Raw genomic sequence first — 19,878 nt, 5'->3', positions numbered from 1 at the left:
CTTTTTTCAGAAGCCGTTAAATTCACCAACAAGCCCCCCCGTTTGCTAATCATATGGTCCGAAGGAGATCCCGAGACTCTAGATTCCAAGAAATTCGAAACTTGTTCTAACGTAGTTCATTACTCAGCCGCCGGCCACATCGCTGTTAAAGGCTAAGCCTCAACATTGTTCTGAGGGTAATCCATTTTTGCTCAATAGTCAGAAGCTTATTACATAGTTTATCCAGCAAGCGCCCTATCGTCTTTCCCGCGTTTTTAAACCAATTGTTACAAATACCACCCCATTCCAAAAGCCGCGTAGGGACCCTGTTGCGCCAACACAAAGTAAAAGGGGATAAGATGAGAAATCAGGTTTGATAAAAGACCCAATCCGATTTATCGAGGGTACAATCCATACCGACAGCAGTGCAAGAGAGAAAAACAGAGGCATGACAATGTACTGTCTAAACGACAAACCTTTATAAAATGAACCGGTGCGACTATGCGTGGCATTGACGTTGTGCGGCACTGTGGAAGGCTGCAGAGTCATGGTTTCCAGAGATTCAATTGCAGGATGTGCTGTATTCTCGTACCTGAACTGTGGGCGCAATTCGACATTGGACTCGTCTGCATCCTGTACGGCGGTAGTAGACGCAGTCGTGTCATCCAGGGGAATGAAGTCGTTTTCAATAGCTTCAAAGGCATGTCTTCGTCGGCTAATCTGGACGCCGACCAGGAGATAGATACCTATGATGATGAAAATCACCAACCTGTGCGGCACCGAAGACTTGGAGTTAGCGCCGTGAATCGAAGCGAATGATGGGACGAGACATGCCAGATAGGAGCATAATAAAGAATAATCCGGAAGAGCACCCACTTTGGTGCGATGGAACACCATAACTACCATGAACAATACGTCAGTCGTTGTCATGCGCTCACTGACCCACAGGCTCTCACTGTCACACTGCCGTACAGAGGCCCTTTTGCTTCGGTGCGGACGAAGAGGAGAACGATAGCAGGAACAAACGTGAGCGTGGTGATGATAGTCGCGTAAATTCCTTCTAGCCTTTTCAATGCCTTGACGTCATAGCGACAAAAAAACAACCAGGAATACGTCGATAGCCATAGCAAGCGTCCAAAGCACGTCGGCTAATGGAAACCTGCAGTCATGTTGTCAATACCACCGAACTGACAGCTGACTCCTTGCTTTGCACATACATCTGGTTGAGGAATGCTTGGAACTGACACAAAGCTGAGGTGTCACCAGCGGCGGGCCCGCTTATCGAGATCATGGTGCAAGTGATATCAAACGCGTTGTAAAAGGCGTTGATAAAGATAAGGCGATGCATAGGATTCCGGAACCTTGGCACCATGCAGAATACTGTTATGATCGTGACAACACCCAAGGCCGAGAGCGAAGAGGCTGTGCGCTCCACGATTTCCAGGACCTTCGACTGGCGATCTGTCAATTTCACCCCTGATCGAATTTGCACCATGTCCACCACGTTCATTCGTCCAGTTGTGCGATCTTCTGGTAACAGGCGGCGTCTCCGACTACAGCAATGAAGTTTCACTATGGAGCATTGGCAAAAAATGAAGAGATGAGAAGGGTCCTCAATCAAACAGCGGGAACAGACCATTAGTGCACAATTTCAATGGTACGATTTAGGGCGTCTATGATGTGCTCACATCCATGTCTCTGCCATCCCGTATTACGTTGGACTTGCGCGGTTAGTGCCAATTGAAAATCCAATTATAGAAGTGGAACATTCAAGGTGTCTATGACCGAGCAACTTACCTGTATTACATTAAGAAAATAATAAAAACTTAACGCTTATACACTTTGTAGCCTTAATCTTTATAAATGCATAAAAAGGTATTACAGGAGTTTCTTCCATTTGATGTAGGGTATTTATTTAAAGCTAATCGGTTAACCAAGGCTAGCTATGGCGTCAATCAGAACATCAACGCCGAAGGCAATATAAAGGTAACTTATTCCCCTTAGCCATGCAAATCGTGCCAGCTGAATTTTTTAGTCAGCTTTAAGATTCCCATAATTACAAGAGTATGATCGGGAAGCTAATGGCATTAATGCTGGATACGGTATCGTGCAGGCATATAACCCTTGCCCCATGATCGGACAGATAAATGTGATTCTTGAGCCTTGGCTTACTTAATAGAATCGGATATATAGCATAGCTTTGATGATTTAATTGATCAATTGATCTACAGATAATATATAATCGAACGTTCTATAATATTGCTACTGCATTTCCTGGACTGGCAACTCCGCCAGGTACCTTGAGTGGAATACTCGTCAAGAAGAATGTCCAGCGCTTTCTCTCCCTGCACTTCTCTGCTAGCTCCTCCAAGTCGAAGAGCTCACCGATTGGCAATCCCCATCCTGCCAGAGCCCATTGGTGTATACTCACGTCAGGATGATTATACGCTCCCGTCGCGGGGCCTCTTTCAAAGCCAGCCGCGTCCGAAGCAATAGCTGAGAAGCCGCTATCCCATAGCCATCTCAGGGACTCTTTAGTAGCTTCAAGACCCAAAAGACCTCCGGGCTGGCGGTTAGGAAAGTTCTCTTGTGCTTCGGGGGAGAGCGCGTTGTAGTGTGCCGTGAAACCGACGCGGATAAAGAGGATGTCGCCTTGGCAGAACTCGATTTTCTCTTCGGCGATGATAGCGTGGATGTGAGACATTTCTACGGCGTTGGTTTGAAATGGGGAGAGGGAGATGTTGTTGCGTTGGGACCACGAGTACCAGTCTATGAGAACACCACGGCCGATGATGCCGCCGTTGTTGGCATAAGCTGTGAACAGGTCGTAAGACAGAGACTAGAAGTGATTGATGTTCATGGACCTACCATCGATCCCAAGAAATTGTGACCCTGGAACAAATTCCTCCTGTTTGTGACCCATGTAGAACTGTCCAGTCCTTTGATATCCTATCAAACAGTCAGCAATGTAATGATCACAAGGCAGCGGTACTCACCATAGTGTCTGAACCCATCCCACTGTGTACTACTCTGCGTATTCAACGTAATAACATCGTCGTTCATCGTCATGGGAGCTTGGTTGAGTATTCGGTGCTCAAGAGCTTGTCTCCCGAATGGGGGATGTGAGAGCTTGTCAAGTGGCCAGTCCAAAGATATTCTGATCCCTTCTCTTATCTCACTAGCTGCAGCCCGTACGGTCTCTGTTGTAAGCAAGTTGAGCCTACCGAGTTGATCGTCCGGTCCCCAAAGACCCCATGCATTACCTGGAGGACCATTCTTGTCCAAAGGCAAGTCATCGAATGTAGGGAGCTTCTTTGGGGCCATGTTGATTTGAGAGCCGAAATGGATTCAGAATGTTTGGCCGACGGACATTGGAAGGGCGTTGCATAATGAATTAGAAGTTCGCCGACGTGACTCAGAGACGATTAACAACTAGCCCTGCCACTAAAGGATATAATCGCCAAAAACAATGAACGGCGTATCGGTTGGAAGATAATTTATCCAAATCATCGTAGTGATGCCAATCAGCGAGTTGATGCCGATCATGTACCCCAGCTTCCCCGCGTCCATCCCTTTCCGGGGTATGCCAAGACCTAAATTCCAGAAGACAACTACGCGCTATGCGGGGATAATGCAGGGGTGGATGAATGTTTGAATCAGATAACGGAAATAATCCGCAGGATATTATGTCGCGTGCCAGAGCCTCGGGTCGTGCATGGCCAAAGATGAGGACTCCGTTTATTCGCATTTAAGACGGGAAGGATTCCTGTATTGAGTGATCTTGTGTAAGAATATTCCACACGTCTCAAGCAATCATCATGCGCAATCCGTTGGCAGCAAGGGCTTCGTCACTCGAAGGTGAAGACATTCCGCCAGAGATCTATGGTTTCCGGCCTTATCTCCTTGCCATCTCGGCATCATGGGCTTGTAAGTATTTATAGTATAGACTCCATCTTCATCGTCATTACTAACATCATAAGCTGCCATGTACGGGTACGACAGCGCTTTCATTGGAGATACTCTCAGTCTACCCTCCTTTCAGCGAACCTACGGTCTAGATACAGCAAGCGACTCTGCGAAAGCAAATTTGTCGTCCAATATCGTATCAACCTTCCAAGGCGGTGCTTTCTTTGGATGTGCATCAAGTTTCCTTGTCGCTGAACGCTTCGGACGTCGCCCAACCCTTATTCTCGCCGCCATAGTCTTCTCCATCGGCGCAGCCCTTCAGATGATTGGCCGACTCGATTGTCTATATGTCGGTCGGGCACTTACAGGCTGGGGCGTTGGGTCAAGTGCAATGATACTCCCAATCTATGTTTCTGAATGCTCCCCCGCCCTGATTCGTGGACGACTTGTCGGGACGTTCGAAGTCATGCTTCAAGCTGCACTCGTCTGTGGATTCTGGGTTAACTACGGTGTCAATAAGAACATCAGCCCAGAAGGGAATATGCAATGGCATATTCCTGTCGCTGTTCAGTTCGTGCCAGCTGGATTGTTGGTCATCTTCATGATACCCATGATTGAGTCACCGCGATGGTTGGTCTCCAAGGGTAAGCTTCAAGACGCCAGGAAGAATCTGAGCTGGGTTCGCAACCTCCCCCAAGATCATTCCTACATCGACCGCGAGATGTCTATGATTGAGGTGGCTATTGAACATGAGATGTTATCAACCGGACAGAGAGGGAACTGGCGTCAGATATTCTCAGAGTTGTTCCAGCCGGGAGTTGGTGGTAGGATAGTCTTGTCTTGCGGACTTGTATCATTTCAAAACTTCACAGGGTGAGTCATGATGAGTGTAACACGAGGCACAGCTGACCAGAGCAGTATCAACGCCATCAACTACTACTCCCCGACCATCTTCAAGTCCATCGGCTTCACTGGTACCTCTGTAGGCCTGCTCGCCACTGGAATTTTCGGCATTGTGAAGATGGCTGCTACCATGCTCTATGCAGCATTCCTAGTCGACAAGCTAGGACGAAGACCGCTACTACTGATCGGTGGCGTTGGCTCTGGTATCGCAATGTTCTACCTGGCCGGCTACTCTAAGGTGTCAGGCTCGTTTGAACATATTCCACCGATGGATACTGGAGCAAAGACTGCCGTGGCGATGGTATACATATATGCTCTGTTCTACGGTATGAGTTGGAATGGAATCCCATGGCTCTTCACGTCGGAGATCATTCCAAACAGAGTCCGTACTCTTGGAATGGCGTTCTGCATCTGCGTGCAGTGGGTGACTCAGTTCATTGTAGTCTACAGCTTGCCGCACATGGTCATCGGGTAAGTCAAGACCTTGACACAGCATCGGCATATGCTAACTGCTAAGTATTACCTATGGAACCTTCTTGTTTTTCGGTGCATGTACTGTTCTCGCGATCATCTTTGCATGGCTGTTTATTCCAGAGACAAAGGGGGTACAGCTTGAGGACATGGATCTGCTCTTCGGACCTGACGTGCCCATCTTCGCGTCTCAGGCGAGGGATAACTATCTCCAGGGTATTGCTGCTCGGGCTTTGGATGAGAGGGATGGGGGAAAGATGAAGGCGACCGAGATTGAACATGTTTGACCAGTGAGCTAGGGCTTCAATCGTAATAGCTTCACATCGAAGGGATAACTTCTAGCGTTAGAAAGGGGACACGTGACTGGTGATAGAGGATAGCAACTGTAGTTGGACTTAGGGAACCTAGACTAGATCTGTATACTCATATAGTTCCCTGGCCCCAGAAGACACCACGGCCGTTGGTTCCAACATAGACCAATCCCGCTTCGTTTCCACTACCAGCAAGCTTAGCACTGTCAGCAGCACCAAAACCCATAGAGCCCTGAAGATCCGTCCACGTCTTGCCAAGGTCAGAGCTACCATACAATTTGCGTCCCGCAGACCCTGTTCCGAAAGCATACACATTCCAGTTGCTTCCAGAGCCCTTACCGAGAGCAATCTGCTCAGTCTTGCTAAGGCCGCTAATCTTTGAGAATGCGCTGCCGTAGTCTGTGCTGCGGAAGATACCAGCGTCAGTAGAGACCCAAACCTCGCCGGCTTTGGTAGGATGAGCGGCGATATCTTTGACAGAGTTAGCCCCGTCGAGAGATCCACCTGTGGAGAAGCTTGAAGCTGTGTTGTTGGAGACGTAGAACTTTGATCCTGATGCACCGTAGAAGTAGTCGTTATCTTGCTTATCGCTGGCAACCAGAGCACCAGTAGGTAGGCTGGAAACAGAAGCAAAGCTACCCTCGTTCTGAGATCTCAAGACATTTCTATTCTCAGGGGACCAGAGAATTGTATCTCCATTGGCAGAGTAGGAGATAGAACCTCCCTTGGGGCCCTGCTCAGCCGCGCCATGAAGCTTCCACGATTTACCTCCGTCGGATGATAGAGCGACTTGAGGGTTGCTGTCACTGTTTCCAGCTCGGACGATATTGCCAACCTTCTTTCCAGCGTAATCAGCACTAGTAGATGATGTGAACATGGGATTGTCCCAGGCTGATAGTGGAGATGTGCCAAGAGCGCTCTTGGAGGCAAAGGTAAAACCGCTATCATCGCCAACGGCGGCAAGAAGTTCACTGCCGCCGGGAGCAGACTTGACGTCGAGAACTGCGGTCTCCTCGATACCGTCGGCGAGAGACTCAATTGTGATGTTGTGGACGGTGTCCCACTTGGTAAGATCATGACCTCCGTACAGTGTCAGACCAGTACCATATAGCCAGTGGTTGCTGTCAAAGGGGTCAATAGCCAGAGCTTCAACCATCCAACCAAGTTTCTTAGTGTCAACTGAGATGAAGTTCTTGTAGATCCAGGGGGCCTTTGGTGTGGAGATGCTGTAGTGAAGATCAAGGTTGCCCTGAGCGTTGTAGTTCCATAGCGTAGACCATGTCTTCCCCGAGTCAGTGGATCGGAAGAATTGGGCATCAGGGTACCAAGAGTTGAGGGAGGCGACGACAAGAGTACCTGCTTTCTGGCTGTCGAGGGCAAGACCGCCGAAGCCAAAGTAGATATCTCCAGGCGGTGTGATGTCCTTCCAAGTGTTGGCGGCAACATCGTAACGGTAGACGGCACCGGCTGTACCATCATACGGCCCCCCACCATTGCTGTATGAGAGGTACAGAGCCTTCTCCTTGGGTGAAAACTGGCCTTTGTGGGGGAGATACTTCACAGGCTGACCGTCAACCGGCTTCCAGGTCTTGCCCGCATCAGTAGTAACATAAACAGAAGCAGTCTTGGTATCAGCAACACCAACGAAGATTCTCGACGTAGCGCCATTGACAAGAGATGAAGTAGAGTCAAATGTGACGAACGACAGGCCCTGGATATCGCTGTTGTATCCAGAGCTATCACTAGGATCGGCAACATAGGTGCCGACGTTGGTGAAAGAAGTGACTTTAGAGAAGGTCTTGCCACCATCTGTACTCTTCCAGAGGCCGTTGCCGCTTCGTGCCCCAAAGTAGATGATGTTGGAGTTCTTGGGGTCAACGGCGAGACGCTCGCCCATACCGCGGCCGGGCATGTTGCCGCCTACCTTGAAAGGGAGTTCCGTGAAGGACCACGTGGCGCCCTTGTCGTTGCTGATACCTATAGCGCCCTTGTTGGGGTCCCTAAGACAATGTGAGAATGACGGAACCAGAGTTATTTAGTTTAAGCGACATACCAGGAGTTGGTGTATAATCCAGCAGCGGTAAGGACCTTGTTAGGGTTGCTTGGATCAAGGGCCAGAGCATCAATACCCCAGCGGCTCCTATGAAAGTGTTAGTAAGTTCTACTGAGTATTGGGTCTCAACATACCATGTTGCATCAACACCAGTGCTATCAGTTAGCGGCGTCCAGGAATCATCCGCATCGAGACGGTAGAGTCCGCCGATATCAGTTCGCGCATACGCAACGCCCTTGGCAGTAGGATGGAACTCAATGCCAGGAACAAAGCCGCCTCCACCGCCGAAGCGAACATTCTGCCATTTGAGAGCAGCTTGCGCAACGCTTGCCGAAGCAGCAAGAAGAGAGAGCAACTTCATGATGAAGTCCAGTAAATAACGAATGACACTGTATTGACATAAGATCTGAACTTCATATTTGGCGAATTATAGGGGTCTTTTATACGAGCGCTTTGAGGTGACGTGATAGTCTGGTCCTGTTGTCATTTGCAGTGTTTCGGATATGAAGCCTCCGTGACGAAACAGGATGACGCAGGGGTATAAGGTTCACCAAGCCCCGAGAATGCTCAAAATTGAATGGATTGCGAGACTTTTTATCATCGCCGTATTTAATCTACGGCACTTGGAGATTTTCCACCTACCAGATGAGGCTTGTGCCTCACAGGAATGATTGGTGGTGGCATGTTCAGACGAGAGTGCCAGTCTCGGGCCGCCATATACCGCCGTTTGTCCAAGATAGGCAATTTCTGGCTTCGTGCCGCATCCGGACTCCGGTTACGTCATTTATTCGGAGTCTCGGCACGAGGTGCAGCTCACTGTACGTGATTGATTGTGCCAAAGGATAGTGGATACATCTGTAAACGCAAGAAGTTGGTCTGGATTAGGGTGTTTTCTTTTCTCAATAAAATGACTTCGCTTGTATATAATTTAACTAATTAATATATAGACATAGAGATAAAGTTGGCTAAGATACTAAATATATAGATCTATTAATATATATTACCCTATTACTATATCTATAGTAACCCTTAAAAAAACAGCTCTTTACTTAATAAATTGTAAAAAGTATTAAGCGACAAATAGAGGGAAGTTGGGGCTAGATTTACTCCGTGGTTATTAAACTAAATTGAACTCATACCTACCAGGCACTATTGGACAGACGGCAAATAAAACCAAGTGCACAATTACCAGTAGCGGGTTTAGAGACATCAGGCTTAGGCAAGGCGCTAGTTAGCCTATGGCTTACGAATCCTTTATAAATATATACATTACTTTTTCAGGTAGAGAGCGTTTGCAAAAGCGCAGGTAAGTTACCTTCGGACTGTTGCGTTTCGTAAGAAATCGTTATGGATCCTAAAATAAATTGGCCCACGTATAGGGTAGCTAAGATTTACTCGTTATTTGTAATTCTAGAGCTTGCAATTCTAACATCCTGTTGCAATCCCATTGAACGTCGATTGTCTACTGTCTTTCTTTGTCAGCAGGCTGGCCTTGCACAAGCAATCACACAAGGGCCTTTCCCTGTCCTCGACAGATGCACTATTACTTTGCTCGTATTTTCCCCCCCATCTTGTCAAATACTGCGTTTTTGGGAAGACTCACCAGCTTTTCGGTCCAAAGTCGATTTTCCGCCGAGACCATGCTTAACTGATTTATGCGCCATTCCTTTGAGACTTCAGATGCAAAATCCGCAACAGGTCAATCATCTTTCATATGACAAGCAGAAGAAGGACCCTGGACCCGAGGTTGGCTGACAAGTTGCATATGTACCCCACACTTCGATACTGCATTTGAGCATTGAAGTGCGCTTCTTGATCCTCGGCTTCTCCACTTCTTCATTGGTCACACTTTGAGGGATATATCTCAAAACCTGGGGTAAGAATCCTTTCTGGGTTGACCTGAACTCTGTTTCAATACCTTCAACCAATGTAAGGGATTCTGGGGCACAATATGCGGAGAAGGCCCGATACAGACATGAAATAGGGTCGAGTGACTTGTCAGTATCACACTTCAGACTACGAAGATGTGGAGGCATTCACCTGGAATGCCCCTCAAAGAGATACTGAAGCTTCCTGAGGAGGAGAATCAAGATCAACCTCAAGCTCATCACAGTACAGTACTTGATTGATTAAGCTTCGAAGTGAATTCGTTGAGTCGGGCTTAATGTGTATAGGTCAACTATGTCTAGCTAAACTCAGGGTCAAGACACGTGATAGTAAGAAAAGAATAACACTAAGTGGACTTCTGAAAGGCGACACTACACACAGCCATGTGAATTCCGTATAACCGATCAAGCGTAGGAATCCAACATAAGTGTGCTAGATAAGAAGGGGAAGGAGAGTTAGAGGCTGGACAGGACTATGAGACTTGTGAAGATGGCTGAAGGAGGGCAGTCTTGTATATAAAGAAGACAGCTATCTAGACCTAAGTCTGTATAATTGCACTCATCTTTCCTGTTCTTTAGACAAAGCCTTTAGTTCTGAGGCACATCATACTCTATCCAATCTACAAGACCTTCTTCAACATGCGGGCTGCACTCATCCTTTCCTTCCTCCTGGCCAGCTCTGTGGCATTGCCAACTGCATCAATCGATGAGCGAGCCGTCGCAGCCCAAGATGCCAATCTACTGGAAGCCCGGGACCTTCTCAATCGCAATGATCTTGAGAATGGCGATTCCTCTAATTGTCCCACAGCAATCCTCATCTATGCGCGTGGTAGTACAGAACCTGGCAACCTTGTTTGTTATATAAGCCCAACAACGCATACTGTCAGAGGCTAATCTGGTTAGGGAATCACCGTTGGGCCAATCCTCGCAGAGGCCATGCAGCTTGCTATCCCTGATATCTGGATACAAGGTGTTGGTGGACCGTATACGGCTGATCTTGCACCAAACTTCCTTCCCGAGGGGACCACTGATGCCGCTATTGATGAAGCTAAAAGACTGTTCCAGATGGCCTACGCCAAGTGCCCAGATACGCCCGTCGTCACAGCTGGGTACAGGTACTTCTTCCCGGTTACCCATATACTATCCTTTTGCTAACCCTGTGAATAAAAAGTCAAGGAACGGTTGTCGTCGGATATGCACTTAGCGAGCTAGACGGCGCGGTCCAAAACCAGGTTGTTGGAGCCGCCTTGTTTGGGTATACCAAGAATGAGCAGCTCGGTGGTCGTATCCCGAACTATCCTACTGACAGAACCAAGATCTTTTGTCTCCCTACTGATCTAGTTTGTGATGGGACATTGTTTATACTGCCTGCCCATTTTCTGTATGGCGCTGATGCAGCGGTTCCAGGTCCGGAATTTCTGATTGGGCAGATTCAAAAGTAGAATGTCTTGTAACAGTCCATTGCAGATTTCTTGTGACACAGAGACGAGCCAGCAGATTTGGGGGTGTGAGCAAGAATTGGAGAGCCTAGTCATGGGTTTCAAGGAAACAAGGGAGAAAATACATATATCTATGTAGAATCAATTCATGTACCCTCTCGCTTGTGCACATCTATACATTACCTGTAGCGTAAAAGCTACCAATGGTATGTTAGAATAGCCCGTCCGATATGTAGTCAACCTGAGACTAGTTATGCTCCTATGTGATGACCCATTATCCTGTATATCATCTGGCTACCTGTGAAACATGTGCACTTATCCCCAATCGGCTCGTAGCCTATTTTACCATGAAGCAATGTCGTCCTCGCCTCAAGTTTTGCCCCACGCATTGAACCTCCCGAACATCGTCAATCTTTTGATGAGCTTGCTAAAGTCGTTGGTGATGAGACATCTCGCAGGATAAATCTATGGGCGCTTCAGCTGGTCCTCATTAGCATGAGAGCTACAGCGATCCATATGCAATAGTCAGTCAAGATCAACATAGCCCTAGTGATGCTATTCGACAGGCATCCGTAGGTGATTTCGGCAGGTCCTACGACTGCCACACCGATTCTCAGACCCTATTCGGACGGTATCGCGCGTAGAAACCTTGAATATGGTCGTTCCGGACCTGCTATGACAGAGACCGTGGTTCTTGACTGCACCGAATGAAGCGCATAGTGGAGGTCAATAAGGCGAATGCATATGTCATTGTTGAGCCAGGAATGATTTTCTTTGACCTCTTCGAAGAGATCAAACGGCAAGACCTCGCACTCTGGTCATTTTGTGTTCCTTTTTTATAAATCTTGAGTTATTAGTTCTGGGCTGGTGTCATCTGAGGTATACAACGTGCTGAGCATTTTCTAGCTGATCTGGGCCAAGCGTAGACGGTATTTTCTACCAATCAAACCTATGTCAGCATTAACTTTTCCAAATTGGCAATATGGCAGGGGAGCAGGGGATTCTGGAGAGCCCAGTTTGGTCTTTAACGGGACGCGGATATGGGACTGGGCCTGGCTGTCAGTCTAGGCCGTCGCATGGGGCTCTTTTACGACCCCTGTTACCAGGCACTTGAATCAAAGCCAGAAAATATGAATGGAGAATAAGCCTAACATGATCAACAACAAGATAAGAGAGTAAGAGAGTAGTAATTCAAGTAAAATACACATGCTATGCTCAGTGCTGGCATTTTGAAGCGCAAGGTAAGTATTCCAGGAGTTCGGAAAAGCTTGACCTAGGGTCTCCGGAGGAGACATGCTTTTCCGACCGTGGAGCGTAAAAGGCAGAACATATTATCCTTAAACTTATTTCAACGGCAAATCGTAAGTTCCATCTTAGTCAAGCACGGCGATCGACCGGAGTTCATGGTTCCACCAATCATGTTCCCCGGAGACACGAATAACCCCGCGTTAGAGTGACGGCTTTTCCGACTGGGCGATGAGAAACCTGACTATGATCAAAAGTTTGGGGGTTGAAGAATCGACATTGGATCCAGCTTAAAGTATGATAAGCTTAAAAATATCGGTCCAGTTGCAATGATATCCCGAGGCAATGGGGTGGGGTACCTCACAGCTATTGAGGGTATAAAAATAGCTAGAGCCATGATGATCGCGACTCGAGTCTGAAGTGCTTTCAAGTTCACGATCTTAAAGCAATTTAAACACTCTCACCACTTCAACATGCGGTGTTCACAAGCTCTTTCGGCTTTTGGGGCCCTGTTTCTCACAACTGTCACTGCCGTGTCTCTTCCAGCTGGAGTACCTCGCGATATCTCGGAGTTCAGAGACAAACATCCTTACACCCCGCCCAAGCATGAGCACCGTAAAATCGTTCGAATTCGTGCGTCTAAAAATGATATAGACGACGTGTCGGATGAGTTTAAGAGGGGCGTACGCAAAGCAAATGGTGGAGGCACTTTGCATCTAGCCAAGGGCAAGACATATGTCATTGGTAAAGCTCTAGACTTGTCTGGCCTGGAGGATATCCACATTCACTTAGAGGGTGAGATTAGAGTAAGTATCCGTGATTTATTACGTAGCTATCATTTCTCTGACAGCCCTAGTTTACGGACAATGTTGAGTACTGGCAAGAGAATGCCTGGTACCACCCGTTTCAGAAATCGATCATGTTCTGGAAGTGGGGAGGAAAAGACATTAAAATCTACGGAAATGGTGTCATCGAAGGCCAAGGGTCCGTCAATCTCGTCAGTGCTTATGATAAAAGCTGACGCCACTAGACAACGGTGGTGGAATGAATTCGAATCTGGAACTGGCTCGTATGTGCATCTCCATTATCGAAATACTATTCAGAGAAGCTTATGGTTCACAGCATTCTGAACCCCGATAACAAATATTACCGCCCAATTCTCTTTTACGCCGAGAACACGACCAATCTCGATGTCTCGGGTATACATCTCAAAGACTCGCCTTGCTGGAACAACTTCATCGTCAGCTCCAAGAACATCAAGTACACAGACGTCGTAGCGACTGCCCTTTCAAACAACGGAAGTATCATCCCCAAGAACACTGATTTCATGAACACCATGAATACCTCGACGGTTCGGATAGAGAGAACCTGGGTGAATATCGATGACGACTGTTTCTCGCCGAAGCCGAACAGTTCAGATCTTTATGTTAATACTATGTATTGCAACGGCACGCATGGACAGGTCAGTAATGGAATGTTTTCAAGATAGTACGCTGACCGAAATAGTCCATGGGCTCGCTGGGCCAGTACAAGGGTGAGGTCTCTAATGTCTACGATGTGCACATCGAGAATGTGTGGATGATGAACGGAGACGTAAGTGTCAAGGTCTTTTTTAGTGACTGTATCTGATTCTTGTAGTATTCGGCAGCTCGTATCAAGGTTTGGGCTGGTGAAGAAACGGGTACAGGATTCGTCAACAACGTAACCTTCAAGTAAGTCTCCCCAAGAATATCACAAACGACTTTCGCTCAACGGATAACAGAAACTTCTGGGTCGCGCGAATGGACTACGGCATCTTTCTCGACTCATGCTACTTCAACATCTCATCAGAAGAATGCAACGCTCACCCATCGGGTATGCAAATCACCAACATACACTTCGAGAACTTTACTGGGTACACATCTGGTGCTTATGGCAACGCTGTTGCAAGGCTCTCCTGCTCAGCTGCTGAAGATGCTGTTTGTGCAAACATCACTGTAAAAGACTTCAATGTCAAGACGCCGTGCGGGGGAGAGCCCGTAATTATTTGTGATGGGATGCACGGTGATATCGGCGTTGATTGTGTGCCGTATGATAGTGAGGAGGCCAAAGCGGCATTGAAGGCAAAATGTACTACTCCAATGGCAGCTATTGACACGGACCCCTGGGGAAGCGGACTCATCGAGAGAAAGAAGGGAGCTTTTCATCCACTGTAAAGGTTGGAATTTGGAATATCTTCCAAAGGCTATGGCAATGTGAAACGGCTGGATAGACCACAATTGATATTCACTAAATGCTAATCCCTACTCAGACTCTTTCAAACAGTAAACTCATGGTACCCCGATCCAACAGTCTTCGTCTTCTGTGAGCCCAGCAACGTAACCTTCGCCTTTGTGTTTGGCGGGACTCTAACCTTGAGATGAAACTTCCCATTCGTCACAGTCCAATCCGTCGAGATGGTTCCATACTGACTAACATAAGTTGCACTTGCATGAGAAAGATTACCGCCAGGAATAGGTGTAATAGCAACAGTCTTGTACCCTGGCTCCAAAGGTGCGATTCCTCCAATGTACTGATGCATCCAATTGGCAACCGACCCAAAAGAGTAGTGGTTGAAGCTGGTCATCTCACCGGGATTAATGGTGCCATTAGGCAGCATACTATCCCATCGCTCCCAGGTGGTTGTGCCGCCCATGACAACTTGGTATAGCCAAGACGGAACCTTCTCCTGGAGGAGCATGCGGTAGAAGACGTCTGTCGAATTGATATCTGAGAGTGCAAAGCCAAGTTGAGATGTTCCTGCAAAGCCTGTGCCAACAAGATAGTCGTTGTTCTTGATGATGTCTCGCAGGGTGTCGGCGGCAGTATTCTTCTGTTTGTCATCCTTCAGAAGGTCGAAAGCTAGAGATAGAGCGTACGCGGTCTGAGTTCGGTTAACCAACTTGCCGCCGGGGGCCCAAGCACTCTGGAACTGGCCCTTGAGATCATTGTGTTGAGTTTGGTATTTCTTGGCGAGTTTCGAGTTACCAAGGGCTCCGGTGATCTGAGATAGGGTCTCTGTCATCTTGATCAAGTACGCATCCGAGACCAAATGCTTGTCTGTCGTCGCAGCACCAGGGTCGTCAGGAGGTGCAAGAGGGTCGAGCCAATCACCAAACTGAAAGGAACTGCGGTTCCAAAGACCAACATCATTCCGGGAGATGCCAGTATCAATCCAGTTCTGGGCTTGAGGGAGATGTTCCTGGAGTAGTGCCTTATCGCCGAAGGATTGATAGATGTGCCACGGGTTGCCAACCACAACATCTCCCCATACTGATGCCGGCTTGGGAGGTTTGTCCAAAAACCAAGGAATTGAGGGGACATACATTGGCGGAACCATTTCGTTCTGGGACATTTCGGACCAGATATCCTTGTGCCAGCCCTTCCAAAAACCTGCTGTGTCGTAGAGGTAGTTGGACGTTGGGCAAAAAGCATGGGCATCACCAGTCCAGCCAAGACGCTCATCTCGCTGGGGGCAGTCGGTTGGAATGCTTAGGAAATTTCCCTTCATGGACCAGCGAACGTTGGAGTGAAACTTGTTGAGAAGAGGGTTAGAGCAGTTGAAGTAACCAGTTTCTTCCAGATCTGTATGAACAACAATAGCCCTGACGCTGTTCGCATTAAGGGGGGTTTCTTTAGGCCAGCCATCAAGTTCAGCGTAGCGAAACCCGTGAAATGTAAATTTGGGCTCCCACTCAATAGGTCCTTTACCACTGAGAGTAAGGTAGTCCTCAGCTTTGGCTAGTCGGAGGGGTCGAAGAGCCAGTTCACCATTCTCCAGAACCTCGGCGTGTCGTAGTCGAATAGTCGTGTTCTTGGGGCCATCAACATTCAATCGAAGCCATCCAACGAGATTTTGCCCAAAATCGACAAGCTGCTTGCCAGAAGGGGATTTGAAGAACCGCTGTGGCTTGACTTCTTCAACGCATCGGACAGGCGGCTGCTCGGCAGGAACAAGCTCGCCATCTAGAGACGGCAGAAGACGGGTATCGGACCAAGAAGAGCCCTTGAAGCCAGGCTTGGACCATCCCTTGATATCGGCTTCAAGAGTTGCATTGTACTTGTCTCCATCGTAGATCTCACCGGCGGTCGCAGGGCCAAAGCCTGACTTCCAAGTGGTATCGGTAACAATCTTGACTGTCTTTCCACTCTTGGACTTGACGTGGAGCTGTGCTAGTAGGCCAGTAGAGTTGCCGTAGATGTTTCGCTGGCCACCTGCGAATCCCAGTCGTCCAGCATACCAGCCTTCACCGACAAGTGCGCCTATCGCGTTGGAACCTGGGGTGAGGAGCTTGGTCACGTCATAAGTGTCGTAGACGTGGCGATGGTGGAAAGATTGCCAGCCGGGGGCCAACACCCTGTCGCCAACCCGCTTCCCGTTGATCTCTGCTTCGTAAATACCGAGAGCGGTGATGTAAAGCCTAGCCGAGGCAATATCATCAGGAAGTTTGAACTCCTTTCGGAAGTAGACAGGGCGTTTAGGCTCGTTAACATCGATCTTGATCGTAGAAGTGATGGGCTTGACGTTCTCCCAGCTCTTCTTGAAGAGTCCTGTCTCGACCGAGATCCAGTCTGACCAGGGCGTTGAAGGCTGCTTTGAACGGCCATGAGCACGGACCCTGACGGAGACAGGTTGGGCTTCTTCGAGTGGAGTATCAGGCCAGGGCTGGTAAAGAGAGTCGGAGGACTTGGAGGAGAAAAATTTGGGTTTGTCGCTGACACTGTGAGTGACTTGTATATCGTACGAGCTCTGCTCCCAATCAGGAGCATCGCCCTCAAATCTCCATGAGATTCTTGGTGCTGTCTCTGCGATGCCCAGGGGTGAGCTATAGTGCTCAAAAGAGACCCGAGAGATTGACAGAGCCATCTTTGCTGAGCTTGCTCGGCAATCAAGCCAACATTTAGGCCCCTTGGTCCCTCATTTTATAAGTATTTACGAGCATACACTAATCCCTTTCGATGGGAAAGTATTCGGTCCTTCACAAGTACCGAGGTCTATTGATCATCACCGGAAATACCATCCTTAGCCTTCTCGCTGATTGATACCCCGAGACTTTTCGATCATCTTGACTAAGTGTTACATTGCGGGGAAGAATAGATTAAACCGGCTGGGGTAAAACGCGGGGAAATTCAGATTCGCATCTCATGATGGGTCAAGGTTTGTCATCGCTGTAACATAACCCGTCGATCTGGAAACATAAGCCGTCATCGACATGATTGCTGTCGTCGCCAAATACCCCGAAAAGCTTCAACTCCCTCACGTGTTTCTCTGAATAGTATACAATAATAAATATGAGAAAGGCCTACTCTTCAGTATCGCGTTGAATTTTGAATATTCAATCAATTTGCCCGTTTGTGATGATATATGGCATTGAGTGACGTGCTTGCAGGCCGGCCTTTCCATAGTGGGCCCACATCCGCTGTAGCTCACGAATTGTCCTCGGATTTTCCGGAACGCAGCATCGGAAAACCCGGGCTGACTTGCAACCTCATTGGCATCTCCACATGAATCACCACTTACTGGCCTTTTGCGGTCAAGGTTCAGAAATGCCCTAAGATAGTTACTTACCTAAGGATGAAATATTGCATGGAGGCCCATCTAAATCTAAATTTGATAAATGGCTCTTAGAATCTGCAAAGAATGTTACGTACCACAACCACATCAAACATTGCCACGCTTAATAACCACAAAGTATGGCCTTCATCTTGTTGAAAACTAGAGCACAAATATTTACCAATACTAAAATCCTCTAAAATATCGCCAAATGTTTCGCTATGCCTAAGAAAGTCCAGAGATATCAAAATCAAGAGCGTAAGCCAAGAATAATGAGGTCGCACAAACAAGTACGACTGAACCATGACCCCTCGCCCTACATGTCCAGAGAAGGCCCTAGCAAGAGAAGGCCCGACAAACCCAAGTTTATGATGTCTTCCACAGATGCCGTCTCCGACAGTCCACTATTCCAGTCTGTTCCTTGTACGCAGTAAGCTGTCGTATACACAACTCAAAGCTAACACTCAACTCCTCCGAAACCGGATTGAACCGATCCGACTTCCACTCGCCTTTGTTATTTTTCACGAATGCAAGGTAGTCCATTGGGAGAAGCCAGTAGCCCGGAACAACCTCTGTTCCCTTCGTTCTGAGGTCCTGAATAAATAACTCGGCTGCACATTGGCATTTCTCGGTCCTGTTCGGGAGACACTGATGTAGTGTGTCTCTCTGACTGAGCATGCAGCCATAGTTGACTTCGTGCGAGAGCGTGATTTCTTCTCTGGCCTAGAGATTGAACCAGAACGTAGCACTGACTCCCATACCCTCTGTAGGTAGATAGCAAGGTTTATTTACTCTGGCCCATTGGTTCCGATAACCAGGTGTAGAGTGATGAATGTGTGCCAACGGCCGATAGGACAGACGAGGGTCCGCCCATCGTGGATCGAGATACCCTGGTATAGTATCCTGAAAGCTGACATTTTGCAGCCTTCTCAGGCCATCTTTCCACAACTCTGCCGCGACAGCGTCTTTGGGAAAATAATCATGTAGCCAAACAGTTTGCTTATGGCTGCTTTGTCATCAACAAAGAAACCAAGCTCCTTCTTCGATCCCGCAGTTACTTCCGTCTCTCGTCCGTCGGTAAGTCTGGGGTAGTTGGAGAGTTAATCACGTCTGGAATCTCTGGCCTGCCGTGGAGTAACTGTATAGTTCGTCCTGCTGACCTGTTTATTCATTAGCTTTGCGTGACCTCTGATAGGGACATCGAGGTAGTCTTACCAACAATCCTCTCCCAGGGTCCATACATGCATACTGAGAACCCTTTCCTTCTTGAGAGCTTCTTCCCAGATCAAGTCCCGAAGCTCGATGGGGAGTTTAGCGAATTGAGGAAAAGTTGCCATTTTGTTGATCTTGGGGGTGTGAAGAGGTAGGCCAAATTCGGATATATCGGTTTCGCGAACTCTTGTCAAGTAATGAGATGAGCTGGATGAGACATGAGAGATAAAAGAGAGAGAAATTGTGATTTTCTGCTGTTTTGGTGTCTGCCTGCTTTTATATTCGTATTTCCTGAGGAATGTTTGCGCACCAAAGTTAGACGAGATGAAAAAGCTTGACACGATGGTTATGTGCATCGAAGCTCTTATACCTCAAATGCTAAACAATGATTCCTCTCATGACCATCAAGAGCTATACTTTTTGTACGTAGTTAAAGTTTCGATACTTAGGCATTTGGTGTATCTGCAAATAATAGTATTACTGGAAGGATGGCACATATAGTCTTCTCTGAACATGTTTATCTGAAAGTCTCACTCACCGGTAACCAAACATCTGATAAGTTCAATTTAGCTTTGCATTGTGACTGCTAGTAAAGGCAAATCAAAGACTAGTATCCTCTTATTAGGTTGGCGTGTCGCATCAAACGAGATCTGCTGCCAGTAAGCCCTTATGGTGAATGCATGGCACATGGAATAGTAACACCTGATAAACTTTCTGTTCCTTTGAGTACTCACAGGTCCTTACTCTATCTAATATTACAAGAATTTTCATAAGCTCCACGGTCAAAAGCTAGAATGGCGAGTTTGAACTTAAGATAGAAGCATGTTCCACCAAGAGACCTGTGACTGATACCTTAAAAATCATACTACGAAAGTTGATCGGCTCCCAACCGAGATGCGAT

At 47.6% G+C, this 19,878-nt stretch overlaps 6 protein-coding genes across 6 annotated transcripts; 3 read left to right on the top strand and 3 right to left on the bottom strand.

The window, feature by feature from the left end:
* Window positions 1-2,230: 2,230 nt before the first annotated feature.
* Window positions 2,231-3,303, bottom strand: FMAN_06672 (uncharacterized protein; the record flags this gene model as incomplete). The annotated part of the gene is made up of 3 exons (XM_041826517.1): window positions 2,231-2,793; window positions 2,848-2,928; window positions 2,976-3,303. 3 exons carry the CDS (start codon window positions 3,301-3,303, stop codon window positions 2,231-2,233), a joined length of 972 nt encoding a protein of 323 aa, XP_041677572.1.
* A 494-nt stretch (window positions 3,304-3,797) lies between these two features.
* FMAN_06673 (uncharacterized protein) lies at window positions 3,798-5,546 on the top strand (the record flags this gene model as incomplete). The annotated part of the gene is made up of 4 exons (XM_041826516.1): window positions 3,798-3,906; window positions 3,960-4,758; window positions 4,804-5,259; window positions 5,306-5,546. 4 exons carry the CDS (start codon window positions 3,798-3,800, stop codon window positions 5,544-5,546), a joined length of 1,605 nt encoding a protein of 534 aa, XP_041677571.1.
* Window positions 5,547-5,682: 136 nt separating this feature from the next.
* On the bottom strand, window positions 5,683-7,984 carry FMAN_06674 (putative Xyloglucanase; the record flags this gene model as incomplete). The annotated part of the gene is made up of 3 exons (XM_041826515.1): window positions 5,683-7,570; window positions 7,624-7,710; window positions 7,758-7,984. 3 exons carry the CDS (start codon window positions 7,982-7,984, stop codon window positions 5,683-5,685), a joined length of 2,202 nt encoding a protein of 733 aa, XP_041677570.1.
* Window positions 7,985-10,148: 2,164 nt separating this feature from the next.
* FMAN_06675 (uncharacterized protein) lies at window positions 10,149-10,951 on the top strand (the record flags this gene model as incomplete). The annotated part of the gene is made up of 3 exons (XM_041826514.1): window positions 10,149-10,361; window positions 10,413-10,624; window positions 10,681-10,951. The coding sequence occupies 3 exons, from the start codon at window positions 10,149-10,151 to the stop codon at window positions 10,949-10,951; spliced, it is 696 nt and encodes a 231-aa protein (XP_041677569.1).
* Window positions 10,952-12,666: 1,715 nt separating this feature from the next.
* On the top strand, window positions 12,667-14,388 carry FMAN_06676 (putative exopolygalacturonase; the record flags this gene model as incomplete). Its single annotated transcript, XM_041826513.1, has 7 exons — window positions 12,667-12,999; window positions 13,050-13,177; window positions 13,224-13,262; window positions 13,316-13,655; window positions 13,700-13,786; window positions 13,832-13,905; window positions 13,956-14,388. The coding sequence occupies 7 exons, from the start codon at window positions 12,667-12,669 to the stop codon at window positions 14,386-14,388; spliced, it is 1,434 nt and encodes a 477-aa protein (XP_041677568.1).
* Window positions 14,389-14,489: 101 nt separating this feature from the next.
* On the bottom strand, window positions 14,490-17,078 carry FMAN_06677 (uncharacterized protein; the record flags this gene model as incomplete). The annotated part of the gene is made up of 1 exon (XM_041826512.1): window positions 14,490-17,078. The coding sequence occupies one exon, from the start codon at window positions 17,076-17,078 to the stop codon at window positions 14,490-14,492; it is 2,589 nt and encodes an 862-aa protein (XP_041677567.1).
* Window positions 17,079-19,878: the final 2,800 nt, after the last annotated feature.

The sequence above is a fragment of the Fusarium mangiferae genome (genome assembly GCF_900044065.1).
Source record: "Fusarium mangiferae strain MRC7560 genome assembly, contig: FMAN_scaffold002, whole genome shotgun sequence".
Classification (NCBI taxonomy): Eukaryota; Fungi; Ascomycota; class Sordariomycetes; order Hypocreales; family Nectriaceae; genus Fusarium; species Fusarium mangiferae.
This window is presented reverse-complemented; position numbering and strand designations above follow the sequence as displayed.